At 40.8% G+C, this 15,947-nt stretch overlaps 1 protein-coding gene across 7 annotated transcripts in view; it reads left to right on the forward strand.

Moving 5' to 3' along the window:
- LOC132848973 (adhesion G protein-coupled receptor L2-like) overlaps window positions 1-15,947 on the forward strand; it is a 143,727-nt gene that overhangs the window by 80,251 nt on the left and 47,529 nt on the right. For 5 of the 7 annotated variants that reach the window (XM_060875098.1, XM_060875101.1, XM_060875103.1 and 2 more), the window contains exons 6-10: window positions 5,793-6,095; window positions 7,745-7,848; window positions 9,320-9,505; window positions 11,014-11,052; window positions 15,060-15,243. In XM_060875098.1, the coding sequence (XP_060731081.1) occupies window positions 5,793-6,095; window positions 7,745-7,848; window positions 9,320-9,505; window positions 11,014-11,052; window positions 15,060-15,243 (816 nt within the window). The remainder of the gene's footprint in view (window positions 1-5,792; window positions 6,096-7,744; window positions 7,849-9,319; window positions 9,506-11,013; window positions 11,053-15,059; window positions 15,244-15,947) is intronic. The other 2 variants (XM_060875100.1, XM_060875102.1) reach the window with 1 other exon arrangement.

A 15,947-nucleotide genomic window follows, 5' to 3' on the forward strand; every position in this document is an offset into this window, starting at 1 on the left:
ATACATTTTTTCTCCCCAAAACGGGATCTCAAAGAAGTAACTTTTTGTGTAAAAATGTATAATTATTTCAAAATCCAAAATCTCTTTCCAAGATGCGAGCGTTTTCGTGTGTTTTTGCTCCATTTGGTCATGTGTACTACTCAAACTACTCGTGTTCCCTCGAGTGAAAAATCCACTTTCACGCCGAAGCCTGCGAGCTGCTTAAGGAACTGCGGCATCATTTGGTTCAACCAGACTAAACAAACATCCTGATCCTTCCATTATTATGGTGTTGTCTCATGGCTGGTGTGTTTCTACACTCGTTTAATAGCTTTTGTACGTTCCTTCTGCAGGCAGCCATCTGGAACCTGGAGCTAGACGGAACTTGGGTGAAGTTTTGCGCCGCTTAAATTTCTGCTTGTAAAGTTCTGCTGTGCGCTTCGAGCTAAGAAACTAACTAAGCGAAATCGTTAGGCGCTACAAACAGCTTCATGTTTTGTTTTTGTTTTGTTGTTAAGCACAGATGAATCTATTTTCTTCACAAGGTATTGCTAACAGCCGTCGCCTCTGACGGACCACATGTCCTTGATTTCTGATTCTTGCACAGCGAGTGGCTTCACTGACTCTCGAAATGACAGTTAATTGAGGCTCGTTTCCCGGCGAGCGCTGCTGGACGACCCCCAAGCGTTAGTTTCTTCTGCCCGCCTGTGAAATTGGTCGGCATAATCAAAAGAAAATTGTATAGCTGCCAGACGGTAGATGTCAGGAGAAACAGCAAGGCGGGCTAGGTTGTTGTTTACCTCTCATGCACCTTTTCTCCTCTTTTTACTCCTTTTCTTTGCTTTTTTTCCTTCAGGATACCATTTACCTGAATGTGTTTGGGGAAAAAAACACCTCAGGTGCCAGAGGTGGCTTTGTTTTCGAGTGGCGTTGTGGTGTGTGATAGGCTGACAGGGTCAAACAGGTGATCGACAGGCGTTTAGCTACATCTTGGCTTGTTTTCACCGGTATCGACGAGCCTCTCTTGAGGCGAAGTCTTTTGCCCTTCTGCTCTAGATTACAAGCCGACGATCCGTCAGGTGTTGTCGCAAAACTAGAATCGGCCTTGGGTTTAATCCTGGAAGATTGGATGGGAGTTTCTAGATTTCAGAAAATGAAAGGAAGGAAGATAGTAGGATAGTTCTTTATTATCTTTAAACACTCGCATGGACTCCTCAGCAAGAGAATCGTTGTCTGTTGATTTATCTGAGCTGGAGATGTTTTTTTTTTTTCGCTGCCGAAAGCACATGAACGCATGCAATCCAATTTTTCTGCTTTTTATGGCTCGTGTTCGATGTTTGGATATGACCTCTGCCCTGATGGAATATTAAAGGTGGGCAAATCAGTAGCCTAGCCTCCTGTATGAGAAGAACACATTTGATGGCTGGGGTATTAGTTTTTTATTTATAGGTGCTCAGAGAACGAGTAGATACAACCAGATTAAAAAAAAAAAAATCAATTCAATTTTATTTGTATAGCACTTTTAACAATGGATTTTGTCACACAAAAAAAAGCTTTACAGGGATAGAAACATTGAGAATTTAAATGTAAGTGTAATTTAAATGTATATGTATCCATAATGAGCAATACGATTTCAATTCAATTCAGTTTTATTTGTATAGCGATTTTACCCGTGGGAATTGTCTCAAAGCAGCTTTACAGAACATAAGAAATATACAAAATGTTCAAGATTCATATTACGCTTATATTGGAATGTGTTTGCATTTTTCCACAATGAACAAGTCTGAGGTGACTGAGGTGACTATAGTGAGGAAAAACTCCTTTAGATGGAAGAGGAAGAAACCTTGAGAGGAACCAGACCCAAAAGTGAACCTCATCCTCATTTAGGTGACACTGGAGGGTGTGATTATAAACTGTTATAAACACCAGAGTGTGTTATTATGTTATTATGTATAATGTTCTTTCTACAGTCAGATACAGTCTGATACTTGTGTATTGATTAGGAGGTTGGTGTCCTTAAACACCACACGTTCTCTCTAAATGTCCGGAATCTTCATGAAGCGGAATCCAAATGGAGAGTTTTATGACTCCTCTATTAGCTGTTGCTGTAGTAAGAGAGAAAATAAAAACACTATCCAGATTTGCTTAATGTCCTTTAATCCTTTAACCCTTTAATCCAGTACACTGGCTTTCCAACGGAACTTGACTAATTGGATATTTTTCAATCAGTATAAATAAATGAATGATTTTCTGGCTGTGAGTTTGATCTAAAATGAGTCAGGACTCTGTTGGCTTTCAGTGCGAGACGTGCGTTTTTCCCTCTGTTGATAATCTTACCCGGAGTTTTAGTGGTTACTTCACATTTTAGACATTTATGGTATCATCATTTAGTGAAAGTGAAAGTGACGTGACATACGGCTAAGTACGGTGACCCATACTCAGAATTCGTTCTCTGCATTTAACCCATCCAAAGTGCACACACACACCGTGAACACACACCCAGAGCAGTGGGCAGCCATTTTTTTATGCTGCGGCGCCCAGGGAGCAGTTGGGGGGTTTTGTGCCTTGCTCAAGGGCACCTCAGTCGTGGCCGGCCCGAGACTCGAACCCACAACCTCAGGATTACGAGTCACTTTTCTAGCCCTTAGTAGACTAGATAAAAACAGAAAAACTTACCGAACATGAGAATTTCTTAAAACCCTGTGTGTCTTCTTCTAATTCTTTTGCCCTGAGCTTCATATTAAGCTCCTCTGTGGAGTGGGACATGACAGAGACGGTCAATGGTGAACATGGGAGAAAAAGGTCTATAATAAATGTGAATATGATGATAGAGCATTATGACTTTTATGAATAAAGCGCTGATGTGTGAACTTTCTTGCTTTTGTGTTTGTATCAGGTATCGAAATTTCATCTGCTGCCTTAAAACCTGAGCAAACGTGAAGATTAGCTTCTGTTATTTTCAAGTAGTGAAGACAGTGGATTACTTTAAGATTCATTTTTGAGTTGAGTAATCTTTGAAAAATGGAGTTAAAAAGAAGAAAGTCCACGGAACTGAAGAAGCGATCACGTTTTCTATCTCTATCAGTATCGAAAACTGAACAAAAGTGAGAACTTGGATTCAATTTCCTGAGGCAGCTTTTGGAGAATTGAATTTTTGAATTCTATTCTGTTCCTCTAAAACAAAGGCGTGTAACATGTCAGGTCCTTCAGTGTTAAGTATGAAAAATGGATGTAGTATGTGTCTGTTATTAAATGAGATATAGCACAGAGAGGGGGAAATCGAGCGAACGAATGGAGTGTGTAAGTGAGGTAACAAATGTCAGCTTGCACTCACAGCTGTCTTATTTTATTCCACTGCAGGAATAAGTCAGTGAATAATCAGTAGTGTGTCATGACCCAGAGGGTTTGGATCGTTGCACTCTAGCTTATTTGTCCGTCTTGGGTTGCTCAGGTTTTTCTCGGTGTAGTGAGGGGGTGACTAGGGGAAATAATGAACTGCATATTTTACCGGAATGAAGAAACAAAAGAAAAGATGTTCCAGATTGGTGGCTTGGATCTCAGCCCGGCGTGCGTGCGTTCGCTCTCAGGAAATGGAGATCCGTGTCTGATGATGGGTTGCCAGATATGTGATATTTCCTTTCCCTGCCACAATCGACTCCCATCCCCCTTATTTCCCTCCTTTTTCCCCTGTTGGCGCAGTGCACAGCGAGCTCTCTTTTCTCATCCAAGTGGCCTCGTCTGCGTTCGGCCAACCCACAAACACATTTACACTTTTGCTGGCGTTATCGTAGCGAAAAGTGGGTTAGCGATCTGATAGAAGTGTTCTCTCACTCACTAAAACATACATCAAGGATCTCCAACATGGCTTAAGTACGCCATATTGTTCTGTCAAGCCATTTCCCTTCTTGCTTGGAAGACAGGCATGTTTCATGAAAGTGTGTTTATGTGTGATTTTTGAAATAGAAAACTGCAGATATTTCATTTCCCAAAAGACTTGCTCTTGACTCACTTTATTAAAGAATTAGGGTTGAGTATTGAGGATAGGAGAGAGAGAGAGAGAGAGAATGAGAAAGAAAGAGGAATGGTAATATAGCTAATGTGAGAGAAAAGTGAAATGCAGTCAGGCTCAGATTTGTTTCTCACCATTGACATTTAATCTGGCCAGAGTAACAAACAGCTCCTGTGAGGATGATACTCAAGCGAAGCGACGAGTCGGCATTTACTCTGAAGTGCAGAAAATGAAAGATGGGAATGCTTAGACATTTGCTTTGCTATCAGTTTTGTGGTGGAGTCAAAAAAAAAAAAGAAGGAGCATTCAGGATAGGTGGCAGACCTTTTATTTTTGAATTATCACTGTATCTGACAAGGAAGCGGCGCGAACAGTGTATGTCACACCAGCCGTTATCACACACCATCCTCAGAGTGTACAAAACATACTGTACTATAGCACTCGAGAGATCATTCAGTCTGACCAGTGGATATATTCATTTATTTATTTATTTATTTATTTTTATTGTCTGTGGTTCTCAATTTATTTTATTTTGTATTTTTAATTTGTTACAGTAGTGAAAATAACAACCCACCATCTGCAGGGTTATTAGCCGATTTGATTGTTCACTTAAACAGAACGGGTTTTAATTAAAACATCAGTAACTCTGAAAAAGAAAGAAAATTCAGGGATAAACAACTCTGAATGAAACTGAAATAATGAGCTAATGGTTTTTATTAGAAATAATGTTTAAATAGTTAGATTATGTTAATAAACTTGTAATGAGGGCTCTGTTTGTTTTTGGTTTTTTTTCCCTTCTACGTCTTCTGAGAAAGATTTCGATTATTTTTAATTCATAACTGGAAATTAACAAATTCTTACATCCTAAAAAAAATGTTCTCTAAGATTAGCTAGCTTCTTAGCAAACCCAGATCCTAGATTTAACAATATTTTCTAACTAAACGTTGCTAGCTTGCTTTACACTAACTAGTTAAGGATGCTTAATGCTTGTAAACATGGCTACTAGTTTAAAGACTCCTTATAATCATTAGTCGAATATGTAGAAATTTAGTAGCAAACTTGTTAAAAGCCTAAAGAGGTAGCTACTGAACTTGCGTGTAAGCTAGTTAGTGTTAAAGCGTTGCTGTGTTTAGGCAAATGGCAAGATTTGCTAATTTTGCTGTTATATTGAGTGAGTTAAGCTAAGCTATAACCTAAATGAAGAAAATCACTGGAAGCAAAATAACATCAAATGAACTATTAAATTTTCTGTTAATCTTGATTGCTAATGTTGCTGTTATATTGTTTGAGTAAAGATAGTATTTAATGATCTAAGTTAAGCTATAACCTAAAGTGAGGAAATAGCTGTTAAAGAGGTAACATCAACTGAACAAACTTGTAAGCTTGTTCATGTTATAGTATTGCTGTGTTAGGTTGATAGCTAGCTTAAAAAATTTCGTTCTTATATCGTGTAAGTACTGTAAAGCTAGTATTTTATGTTCTTAGTTAACGTTTAGCCTAAAGTGAGAAAATAGCGGCACAAAAACATTCTGAAGGTTCAGCCAGCTAGACATCAGGCTCATAATAAAGGAACCGTGGGAAAAGTGTATTTGTGATGTATGTTTTCTCAGTATATCACTCAACATCTAGATTCTGACTAACAATACAGTTCTTGGTATGTTTTATTCTTTTCTACTGAACAAGAATCTCAACCCTACTAGCAATCAAATTTTAAAAGATTTGAGTTGAATAGATATGTCACAGCTTTCCATGTTAGCGTTGTTAGTGTTCCAACAAATGCTAATGTTGTTTAATCTTCTAACAGTGTCGACGCTCGCAAACGGGCTCACGTCGACGGCGTTCCCCAGAAGAACCACGACAATGGCGAGCACCAGCAGCAGCTCCACACATCGATTTTTGACCAACTCCACAGTGGGGGTTGACCCCAAACTGAGCCGTGGAGCTCAGGAGCCTGCCGTGGACAACTCTGGTGCTGTAGATCCTACAAATGCTGGTCCTCTGGCCCCTATCAGACGGTTCTGTGAGAGCACTGACATCAGAGACATAGCCTGGCCTCGTACACACAGGGGCGTCACCGTGGAGCGGCCATGTCCCAAAGGAACCAGAGGTGTGTGTTTATGTGGATGTGTGTAAGCAGTGTCAGATTACTGATTTAGATCGAGGTCAGACATGAAGAGGGTTGTGTTTGAATGGAATTGTGTGGGGGGTTGGGGGAGTGAGTGTGTGAATTGTGTATGGGGAAAAAAAAATCCCCCTACACATCCACATTTCCCTCCAGGCCAGAATTGACCACCCAGGTTGAAATTAGCTTCAGAGTTCATGTGACTCCAGGAGTTAATTTAGCACTTGTTATTTGCTGTTTATTTGTGTACGGAGTCATGTGATTAGTGTGTTGTGACAGCTTGTTTGTGGATTAGACGAGTATCTACACAGCTTGATTTGTTTCCCTGAGCCATTTGGAAATGGTTTTAGGAGAAAAGCATGGCCTTGAGGCATTAATGAGGAGAGACAGACTGCACTATTATTCTGGTTAATTTGCATCTACTTTCTCTTATTCTGCTTTCCTTCATTCTCCAGTGTGGTTCTTCATCAGGCTTTCTTTCCATTCCCATTTTTACATGGTGTTTATGTTGTTTATCTGGGATCTAAACTAGCAACCTTCTGATCAGTAGACCAAAACCTTTACAACTTTCCCTCTGAGTCATTTGTTCCATCTCTATTTGATTCTATCAGTATTCCCACTCTGGTTCTCTCTATGGTTTCCTCAACTTTCTCCCCGAAACTCCTTACGTTTATCTGGTTCTCTCATGTTCCTCAGCTTTCTCCAGCTGTTATTATCTTGTTCTGTTAACATCTCTGTCTGTTTCTGTTTCTCTTCTGTAACTTTTTCCTCTGCTTTTCTACAGCTGTGATGCCCTTCACATTTCTTCTCTACTTTCTTCAAACATCCTCCTCTGGTTTTCAGGAACCTTTTCTAACAGATTCTCTCCATATTCTCTCTCTGGTTCTCTCCATATTAGATTCTGTCCATTTTGTTCCATTTTTCCAACCTCCTTCTGTGCTTCTCTCCAAAGTTTCTACCTGTTTTGAAGCAGCTATGATGAACCATTTCCAAAAGATTCTCCCTCGTTCTTCCTTTCCATTTGGTTTATAAATTCTCCTACTGCTTCTCTGATTAATTGTCAATCATTGACACTCAGGTTCTCTTTAAGTTCTTCTGGTTGTCTTCACATTACACCTCTGCTTTTGTTATTCCTTTATTTCTCTGGTTTTGTGATCCTGGTTCTCTCCATATGCTCTGTCTGTTTCTTTTCTCCATTCTGCTATGGTTCTCTTCATGTTCTCTACCTGGCTCCCTTCTGGTTCTCTTTACCTTCTTGGAGTTAACTTTTTCTCAGTCTCCAATCACTTTCTCCCTCTGGTACTCCACAAATTCAACCCCGCTTTCAGCTTCTTGTTCTGGTCTTATCTCTAGTTCTCTCTACACATGTTTCTCCTTCTGGTTAACCTTTCCTTTTACTTTTTGCTCTCCAGCTTCTCTCTTTCTGTTACTTTCAACAGCCCTCCCACCCTCTATGTCTGGTTATCATCTGGTTCTCTTTAACTCTCTGTACATCTTGTCTCGTCACTAACGGGAACTGGGTTCCCAATCGGTTCTCCTAAACTTTTACCTCTGGTTTGAAGATTTCACTTTCTCTCATTGTCACTTCTCTCTGTGCTTCATGTCACCTTCTTTTCCTGGTTCTCCACACACAGGTATTGCCTCATACCTTTGTACAGCGGTGAGCGGTACGTGGAACCCAAAGGGACCAGACCTCAGCAATTGTACGTCTCACTGGGTCACACAGGTGGCACAAAAGGTCAGTACCATGTTTATGAAATATCCTAATAACAATTTTATATTATTTTAGCTTATAATAAATTGCATATTATTGGCTAATCAGCAGGCTCTTTCCCTTTTGTTCTGACAAATAAAGACAGCAGAAGATTTCAAAAGAAGAAATCATTTAATTAATGACATCCATAGCTTTTGATTACATTTATTTTTCATCATCAATGGTTGTCATTAGTCAAGGTACAAAAATAGTGAAAGATGAAAGCGCGTACCTGAAAATACAAAAATTTGTGTACAAAAAAATCAAAGCGTAAATAAGCAACAGCGTGAAGGAATGACGTTTCAAAGCAAGGCTAATGAATGTGGAGCAGCTGCTTTCTACCATGTGCCTCACAGTTCAGTTCTTTATCCATGAGCTTACAGATAACCACAGTAGCGTTTTTTTATGGTTTGCTGTACAAGTCGAGGCCGATCAAAAAAAATAGATAAAGAAATGAATTCAATTTAAATAATGAAATTAAATTAATGAAATCAACAGTGTCTTACTCGTAGCCAATATATACACAATAAAATAAAATAAAATAAAATGATATTAAATAATATTTCAATGTAAATGTATAAATACATTTTATTGTTGTTTTTTTTTGCTTTTAATATTACATATTAAATAATAAATATTAATGAAAATGTTTATTTGATTTATTTAATTTGTTTATAATTAATATATATATATATATATATATATATATATATATATATATATATATATATATATATATATATATAATTGAAGATATTATATAAATAATAATTAACTTAAAATAAAAGTGAAAAATTAACAGATAAAAATAATAAAATGTAAACGATATGAATGTTATACATATTTATGTTCATTATTATTTTTAATGCGTATTCCAAAAGTCCACAAAAGTTCCAGCCAAATTCATTTTCATATTGTTTCTCATAGATGTTTCTTAACCGATTAAAAGCCGGCTTTATTTCTGTTTTAAATTGTATTTGAATAAGAAGTGCTTACTGAGTAATACGTGGTGTTGGTATTTCATAGTTATGACAACCGGGACGTTTTCGGGCCAAATTCGTTCTTCATCTTTGCAAGCTGACGGATTCTGAACAAGTCGCGCTTTACTGTCCGAGCCACTTTGTGTGCTCTAGCATGATTTTATCCACCTCCACATCGATATATATGTGAACCATGTTATTTTGCGTTTATGTGTGGACAGCATTTTAGCAACACCCTCTGATTAATGTGTTGTGAATAGCAGCTCCGAGCCAGTCACGCCACATTCATTTCCCTTCAACAACTAACAATTACCTCTTCAGTTTATTTCCCCAGAAAAGATTTACTCACAAACCAAATTTGGGCTGCAAAGTTTATCAACATGGTTCTCTCGCTTTCTCTGCCAGTTGCCTGCATTAAATCTGCGGTGTAATTTGTGTCCCTTGTAATCACACATTTTGGCTCTAAATTGGGGCAGATCCGGAGTGGCGAGAACGCGGCAAACCTGGCCAATGAGCTGGCTCGTCACACGCACGGCCCTGTGTTTGCCGGCGACGTCAGCTCCAGCGTCAGGCTTATGGAGCAGCTGGTGGACATCCTGGACGCACAGCTTCAAGAGTTCAGGCCCAGCGAGAAGGACTCGGCCGGACGCAGCTTTAACAAGGTACAGCAGGTTAATGTTTTCTTTCTACGGTGTCATATTTTGTATAATATCCAGTTCGTGATTATGAATAAAAGTGCAGTGCAGCATTATTTTGCAGAGGTTTTTTTCTCTCTGCGTAATTTTCAGTGCTATTACCTATAACTAGACCTCCAATTGCACATTTATGTTCTCAGTTGATGTTTGGGTGCAGATCAACTGCTTATTTTGCATTACCGATCCCCTTCAGTTCCTAGCAAAACCTTTTGGAGCTCGGTACGATCATAAATTTGTGGATTTCCTGATCTCAATTGCCTCTGCCGTTCCCAGAGCTCATTTTCCTGCCACTGAGGAATTCCTGAAACGTTTAGCAGACCCGGTGGAATTCCTGAACAACCATTCGCCTGTGCATATTTGCTTTTATTTCTGACAATCCCCTTTTTCTTTTCTCGTTTTGAAAGAGCTTATCTTGTCTAGGTGGTAGAGAAGAGAAGGACACTCCCTCCTGTCTGCCTGTCAGTAATCCAGCCCCAGGGTTTTTTTTTTTTCGTTTCCCCCCTCCTGAATATGTTCCAGTTCAGCTCCCCTGTAATTATAGGGTTAGCGCATCTGACTCACCTGGCACTATAGATGTAAAAGCCGCCGCTAGTGTTTAGAAACCGTTTAAAAAAAAATGAAAATAAAATAAAGAGCCAGGTAGAAGCCAGGGCCCTTTAGGAAGGTAATATGCAGCCAAGTATTTGCTGAAGGAGGAATTTCTGCAGAAGAGGCTCGACCGAAGGCCCCTATGAGGCCGTTCATCTCCCACACAAAGAATTGTATGATGGCGAGGTGGTGGACTTACTCCGCCTCGAGGCTGTCGCAGGCGCTGCTGTAAGCGCTGCCGGTGTTAAAGAAATGAACTCGGTATAATTCTGCACGGTGAAGAAATCCTGTTTTCATGCCGAAGCGTTCCCTGTCTTCCATCTCTTCCTCTTAACGCTGTGCATTACCGCAAGGAGCGATGGGGTAGGAGGCAGGAGGGGGGGGAATCGGGTGTGTGTGTGTGGGGGGGACTTTGTTTTGATGAAAAGACCGTTGGCGGCACTGAAACCTTCATATCGCCAGATAGCACAATTATCCTGACCATCAAATACAAATGACCTCCTCCAGCTTGAATGCATTGGGTTTAATGGATTTTCTAGCACGGTCCAGTACTTGCGTCTCTATTTTTTTTCCCATTCCCCTCCTCTTCACTCCTTGCTCCTCACTCCCCACCTTTCTCCACAACTCAACTCAGCAGTCCTGGTGTTTTGGTTATGTAAGCTAGTTAGGTATTCAAAAGGCACTTTTAATTGAAAGAGGAGGGCGATGTGGGGTAGCACGGTGCTCTCGCAGTGTGACGCTTCTCCCGCGCAACGTCTGATTGCATCGTCGAGACGAAACGCTTGATTGTGTGCAGGAATGTGGTGCCTTGATGTTCCTTTGATGGCACAGGACCTGGTTTTGTAGCTTCTAACGTCTTCTAACTGTGTGTGTGTGTTTCTTCAAAGCGTCAAAAGCGAGAAAAGACGTGCAGGGCCTATATGAAGGTATGTGCACAATGTAATCCAGGCTCACTGCATGCAGCTGTAGTGTCTGTCTGTCTGTCTGTCTGTCTTTTTGTCTGGCTGTCTGGCCACTTGACTGTCAATCTGCCTGTCTCTTTGGCCCTCTGTCTGTCTGACTGCCTGTCTGTCTGGCCTTCTGTCTGTCTGACTGCCTCTCTGTCTGTCTGACTGCCCTTCTGTCTGTCTGACTGCCCTTCTGTCTGTCTGACTGCCTCTCTGTCTGTCTGACTGCCTGTCTGTCTAGCTGTAGTGTCTGTCTGTCTGTCTGTCTGTCTGTCTTTTTGTCTGGCTGTCTGGCCACTTGACTGTCAATCTGCCTGTCTCTTTGGCCCTCTGTCTGTCTGACTGCCTGTCTGTCTGGCCTTCTGTCTGTCTGACTGCCTCTCTGTCTGTCTGACTGCCCTTCTGTCTGTCTGACTGCCCTTCTGTCTGTCTGACTGCCTCTCTGTCTGTCTGACTGCCTGTCTGTCTGCCCTTCTGTCTGTCTGACTGCCTCTCTGTCTGTCTGACTGTCTTTCTGTCTGTCTGTCTGTCTGTCTGTCTGTCTGTCTGTCTGTCTAGCCATCTGGCTGGCCGGCTGTCAGTCAGTCAGTCAGTCAGTCAGTCTGTCTCTCTGGCTGTCTGTCTGTCTCTCTGTCTGTCTGTCTCTCTGGCCGTCTGTCTTTTTATCTGTCTGTCTGTTTCCTGAGAATCTCTCTGCTGGAATCTGACTCATTCTTTAGCCACTTATTAGTAGCGTCTCCGCCTTTGTCTGCTTGGCTCTTGGGTTTTTTCCTACATTTTCATCCCTGATCTCTCTCTCTCTCTCTCTCTCTCTCTCTCTCTCTCTCTCTCTCTCTCTCTCTCTCTCTCTCTCTCTCTGCTCCCTGCTTGCTTCTCGCTCTTGCTCCTTACCTTTTATCTCTGTTCCCCTCCCCCTCGATCCCCTGCTCTCGCCTTCCCACTTGTACTCCTTGGCTCTTTGTTTCTTGCTCTTTCGCTCTTTTGCTCTTTCACTCTCTCTCTCACTCTTTTTTCTGTGCCAGCATTCCCTTTGCCTTTTTCCCCTCATTCTTCCTCTGTCTTTTGCTTCTAATGTTTTTCACGTTCTCTCTCTCTCCTCTCCATGTTTTCTCTCTCCCCACCTGTTTCTCCAAGCAGCCCTGCCTGATCTCCTCAGCGACCACTTGTTCTCTCCTTCTCTTTCTTTTCTTCCTCTAGCGCCTTCTTTTTCTCTCAGCACAGTAACATTGTATGAGTAATTGCCTTCCTGCGGCCGTAATTGCACCATCCCTGTCTGCCAACAGCGTGATCAAAGCGGCTGCATGCTCGCTTTTTCACCCAATTCAACTTTTCAGCGCTCGCCGATCGTCCTGCGTTCTCATGGCTGCATTCGATTGTTCTACGGATTCTGAGAATTTTGGTTCATATCTGAAACATTTCCTGCTTTCTGCAACACCATTTTCCCAACTCTAGAGTGTTGTGTTTTGTTTTTTTTTGCCTTTGAAAGAACACAAACACTGCAGAAAGCAGAAAAATCCCAGCCTGGTATCACGTGTGCCTGTTTTTAACTGAGGTTTATTCATGCGACGCCATTTTTTCTTCATTTCCTTTTTTGTCTGCTGAGAGAAATAGGGCGAGAGAGAGAGAGAGAGAGAGAGAGAGAGGCCACTTCGCTTCTCCAAACGTGTGCTATGATCTCCGTTTCAAAGTTCCTCTCCATCATACGGCCATGTTACTGTTGACAAACCTTCTTCAGATTAAGAACGCACCGAGTACTCGCTTCTGACGCCGTAAACACTTCTGCACATCCACACAGGAGCCCTGTTTGTGATTTAATGTGTAAAGTTCCACATGCAGAACCAGAAATTTTTCCACAGATTGTGTGTTTACCTTCACAACAATAACACGATCATCAGCTCATTTCACCTTTCACTGGATTTCTACTGTGGGCTGAAATTAAAATGTGGACCAGAGAACCGACTTTATACATCATTATACATTTATATTAATGTGAGGTGATGTGTACTAACACATTAGCGTTTCCATAGTAACAACTTAACCACTGACTTTTACTTGAACGACGGACTCGGCAAATAAACGGAAAGGGAAGACGTGTATGATCTTCCATCTGTTTCATAAGTTTTCTGTAAGGCCATGATTATTCGTGGTTTCTGGAAGGAGTCTCCAGTGTCAGTGTCTATCTGAAATGAAACAGAGAGAAATAAAAGAGAGACTATGAAGGGGGTTAAAAGGAAGTAGCTTGTTTTTTTTTTGTTTTGTTTTGTTTTTTTTTTTGCATGTGGTTCACAATACAACACAACACAATGTAACTGTAAATGGATAAAAAGTATAAAAAATGTTTTTCTGCAAAGCTAAAACACTCGATGATGGTGTTTTAGGGACAATAAAGACTATAAAACACTGATCTGGAAAATTATGAAGTTTTCAGTCAGGAGTTTTCACAGCTATGATGGAATAATTCAGAAAAAGAAATCAAGACACTAAGTATTTAGTAAGTCCCTTTTAAGTAGGTTTTTTTTTTTGTTTTTTTTTAAAGCTTTTATTTTTTATTTTCTTTTATTTCTTTCATTTCTTGTCAGAAAACATTAAAGTTTTTTCAAGAAATAAATGTGGGGAACAAAATCTTGAAACAATCTGTAATTTTACTCTAAATAAATAAATACATAAATAAATAAATAGACAAAGAAAATCACCAACATTTTTAACAATGACCGTGGCCCTTATACAGAGTTTTGGGTGTAACCATCGATGTTTTATTATTATTATTATTATTATTATTATTATTATTATTATTATTATTATTATTATTTGTATTTTAATAATAATAATAATAATAATAATAATGTTTCATTTATATGTTGCTTTCCAATTTTGTAAAAAGAAAGACATCACAAACAAAAAGCCTCTAATGTTCTGTTTATGTATTTAACGAGACATGTCATTATGATCTCATGGCGTGATCTACAGTAAAAGATTTCTCAGTAAACTTTTTTATTACTCGATCGAATTATTGGCAAAATCTGGGGAAAGAAATGGCAGTGGTTTTAAAGAAGCTAAACAGACTCGTGTCTAGATGAAGGCGGACTGCAATACGAGAAACGCGACATCATCAATACACTCAGCGTTAAAGCTAAAGAGGCTGAAGAGCTCGGTGTAAAGATGACCTAGCCGCTCTTAAAGCCGTTTTATCTTCGCTAAATCATGAAGTCTTTTCCACAGTGGAAATCCAACAAGCCTCTGCTGAGCTTTATTCCCTGCCTCTTTAATAGCACGCCTGGAGTGACACTGCCCTGTAAGTGGCCAGTATGTGATGTCGGGAGCCGTTCGCGGCCTCTTTAAAACAGGCAGCGAGTAGCGTTGGGATTGTTTAATTCAGTTAGCGCTGCGCTCCAGGCTCCAGGAAATGAAAAGCTTGCGATTAGGAGTGAGAAAGCGAAGGTGAACATGTCGTTTTCCTTCAGTCCGCCAGGCTTCTGTGAACAGATCCCTCCGCCCGATAAAAGCTCCCAGCCACCTCGCCCTCCCTCTATCCTTCCTCACCTCCATACCTCCTTCCCTCCCTCTACAGGAAAAAGCATACGTTTTCATGGCATTGTGGTCAGATCCTGTTATGGAATGTAGCCCTAATTGGTTTCAAGAAAACAAGAGGTTTGTAGGGATAAGGAGGAAAAGAAGAATGCTCCATTGATTTGAAAAATATCAAGCAAATTTTTTCCCCCCGGTCGGAATTTGAAATAATAAACCATGCCGATGGTTAAACGACAAAGCTGACACACGGCACTCAAACACTGGACCTTGTTTGTGCCAAATACCCGTGCAAATTCCCTCAGCCCCTTCCTCCCTGCTCCTGCTCGCTTGTCATGAGTCTCATTAGCGTCTGTTACACTTCCCTGGCCTGCATTTATTTTATGTATAGACCCTTTTTCCCCCTTTTTACAAAGTGGAATTCCAGCTGTCCATCACCGCTCTGCTGTTCTTGTTTGCAGGCCATTGTGGACACGGTGGACAACCTCCTGAGACCAGAAGCACTGAAGTCGTGGGAGGACATGAACTCGACGGAGCAGACACACACCGCCACCATGCTGCTGGACACGCTGGAGGAAGGAGCCTTCGTCCTCGCAGACAACCTGATAGAGCCGGCCGTCGTCAAAGTGCCTGCGGAGAACATAAGTGAGTCGCTGAGAGAGAGAGAGAGAGAGAGATGAGAGCATTCTGTCAGCATCAGCGCTTAAGAGCCTATAATACAGAACTGATTCTGAAAGATGGAGTATTGTCAATGTATCAGTCTGGGCATGAAAGAGACAGACAGACAGACAGACAGACAGACAGACAGATAGATAGATAGATAGATAGGTGGTTGGCCAGACAGACGGACGGACGGACGGATAGATAGATAGATAGATAGATAGATAGATAGATAGATAGATAGATAGATAGATAGATAGATAGGTACTGTAGGTGGTTGGGCAGACAGACGGACGGACGGACAGATAGACAGACAGACAGACAGACGGACAGATAGATAGATAGATAGATAGATAGATAGATAGATAGATAGATAGATAGATAGATAGATAGGTGGTTGGCCAGACAGACGGACGGACGGACGGATAGATAGATAGATAGATAGATAGATAGATAGATAGATAGATAGATAGATAGATAGATAGATAGGTAGGTGGTTGGGCAGACAGACGGACGGACGGACAGATAGATAGATAGATAGATAGATAGATAGATAGATAGATAGATAGATAGATAGATAGATAGATAGATAGATAGGTGGTTGGGCAGACAGACGGACGGACGGACGGATAGACAGACAGACAGACAGACGGACAGATAGATAGATAGATAGATAGATAGATAGATAG

Source organism: Tachysurus vachellii, chromosome 7 (genome assembly GCF_030014155.1).
Source record: "Tachysurus vachellii isolate PV-2020 chromosome 7, HZAU_Pvac_v1, whole genome shotgun sequence".
Classification (NCBI taxonomy): domain Eukaryota; kingdom Metazoa; phylum Chordata; class Actinopteri; order Siluriformes; family Bagridae; genus Tachysurus; species Tachysurus vachellii.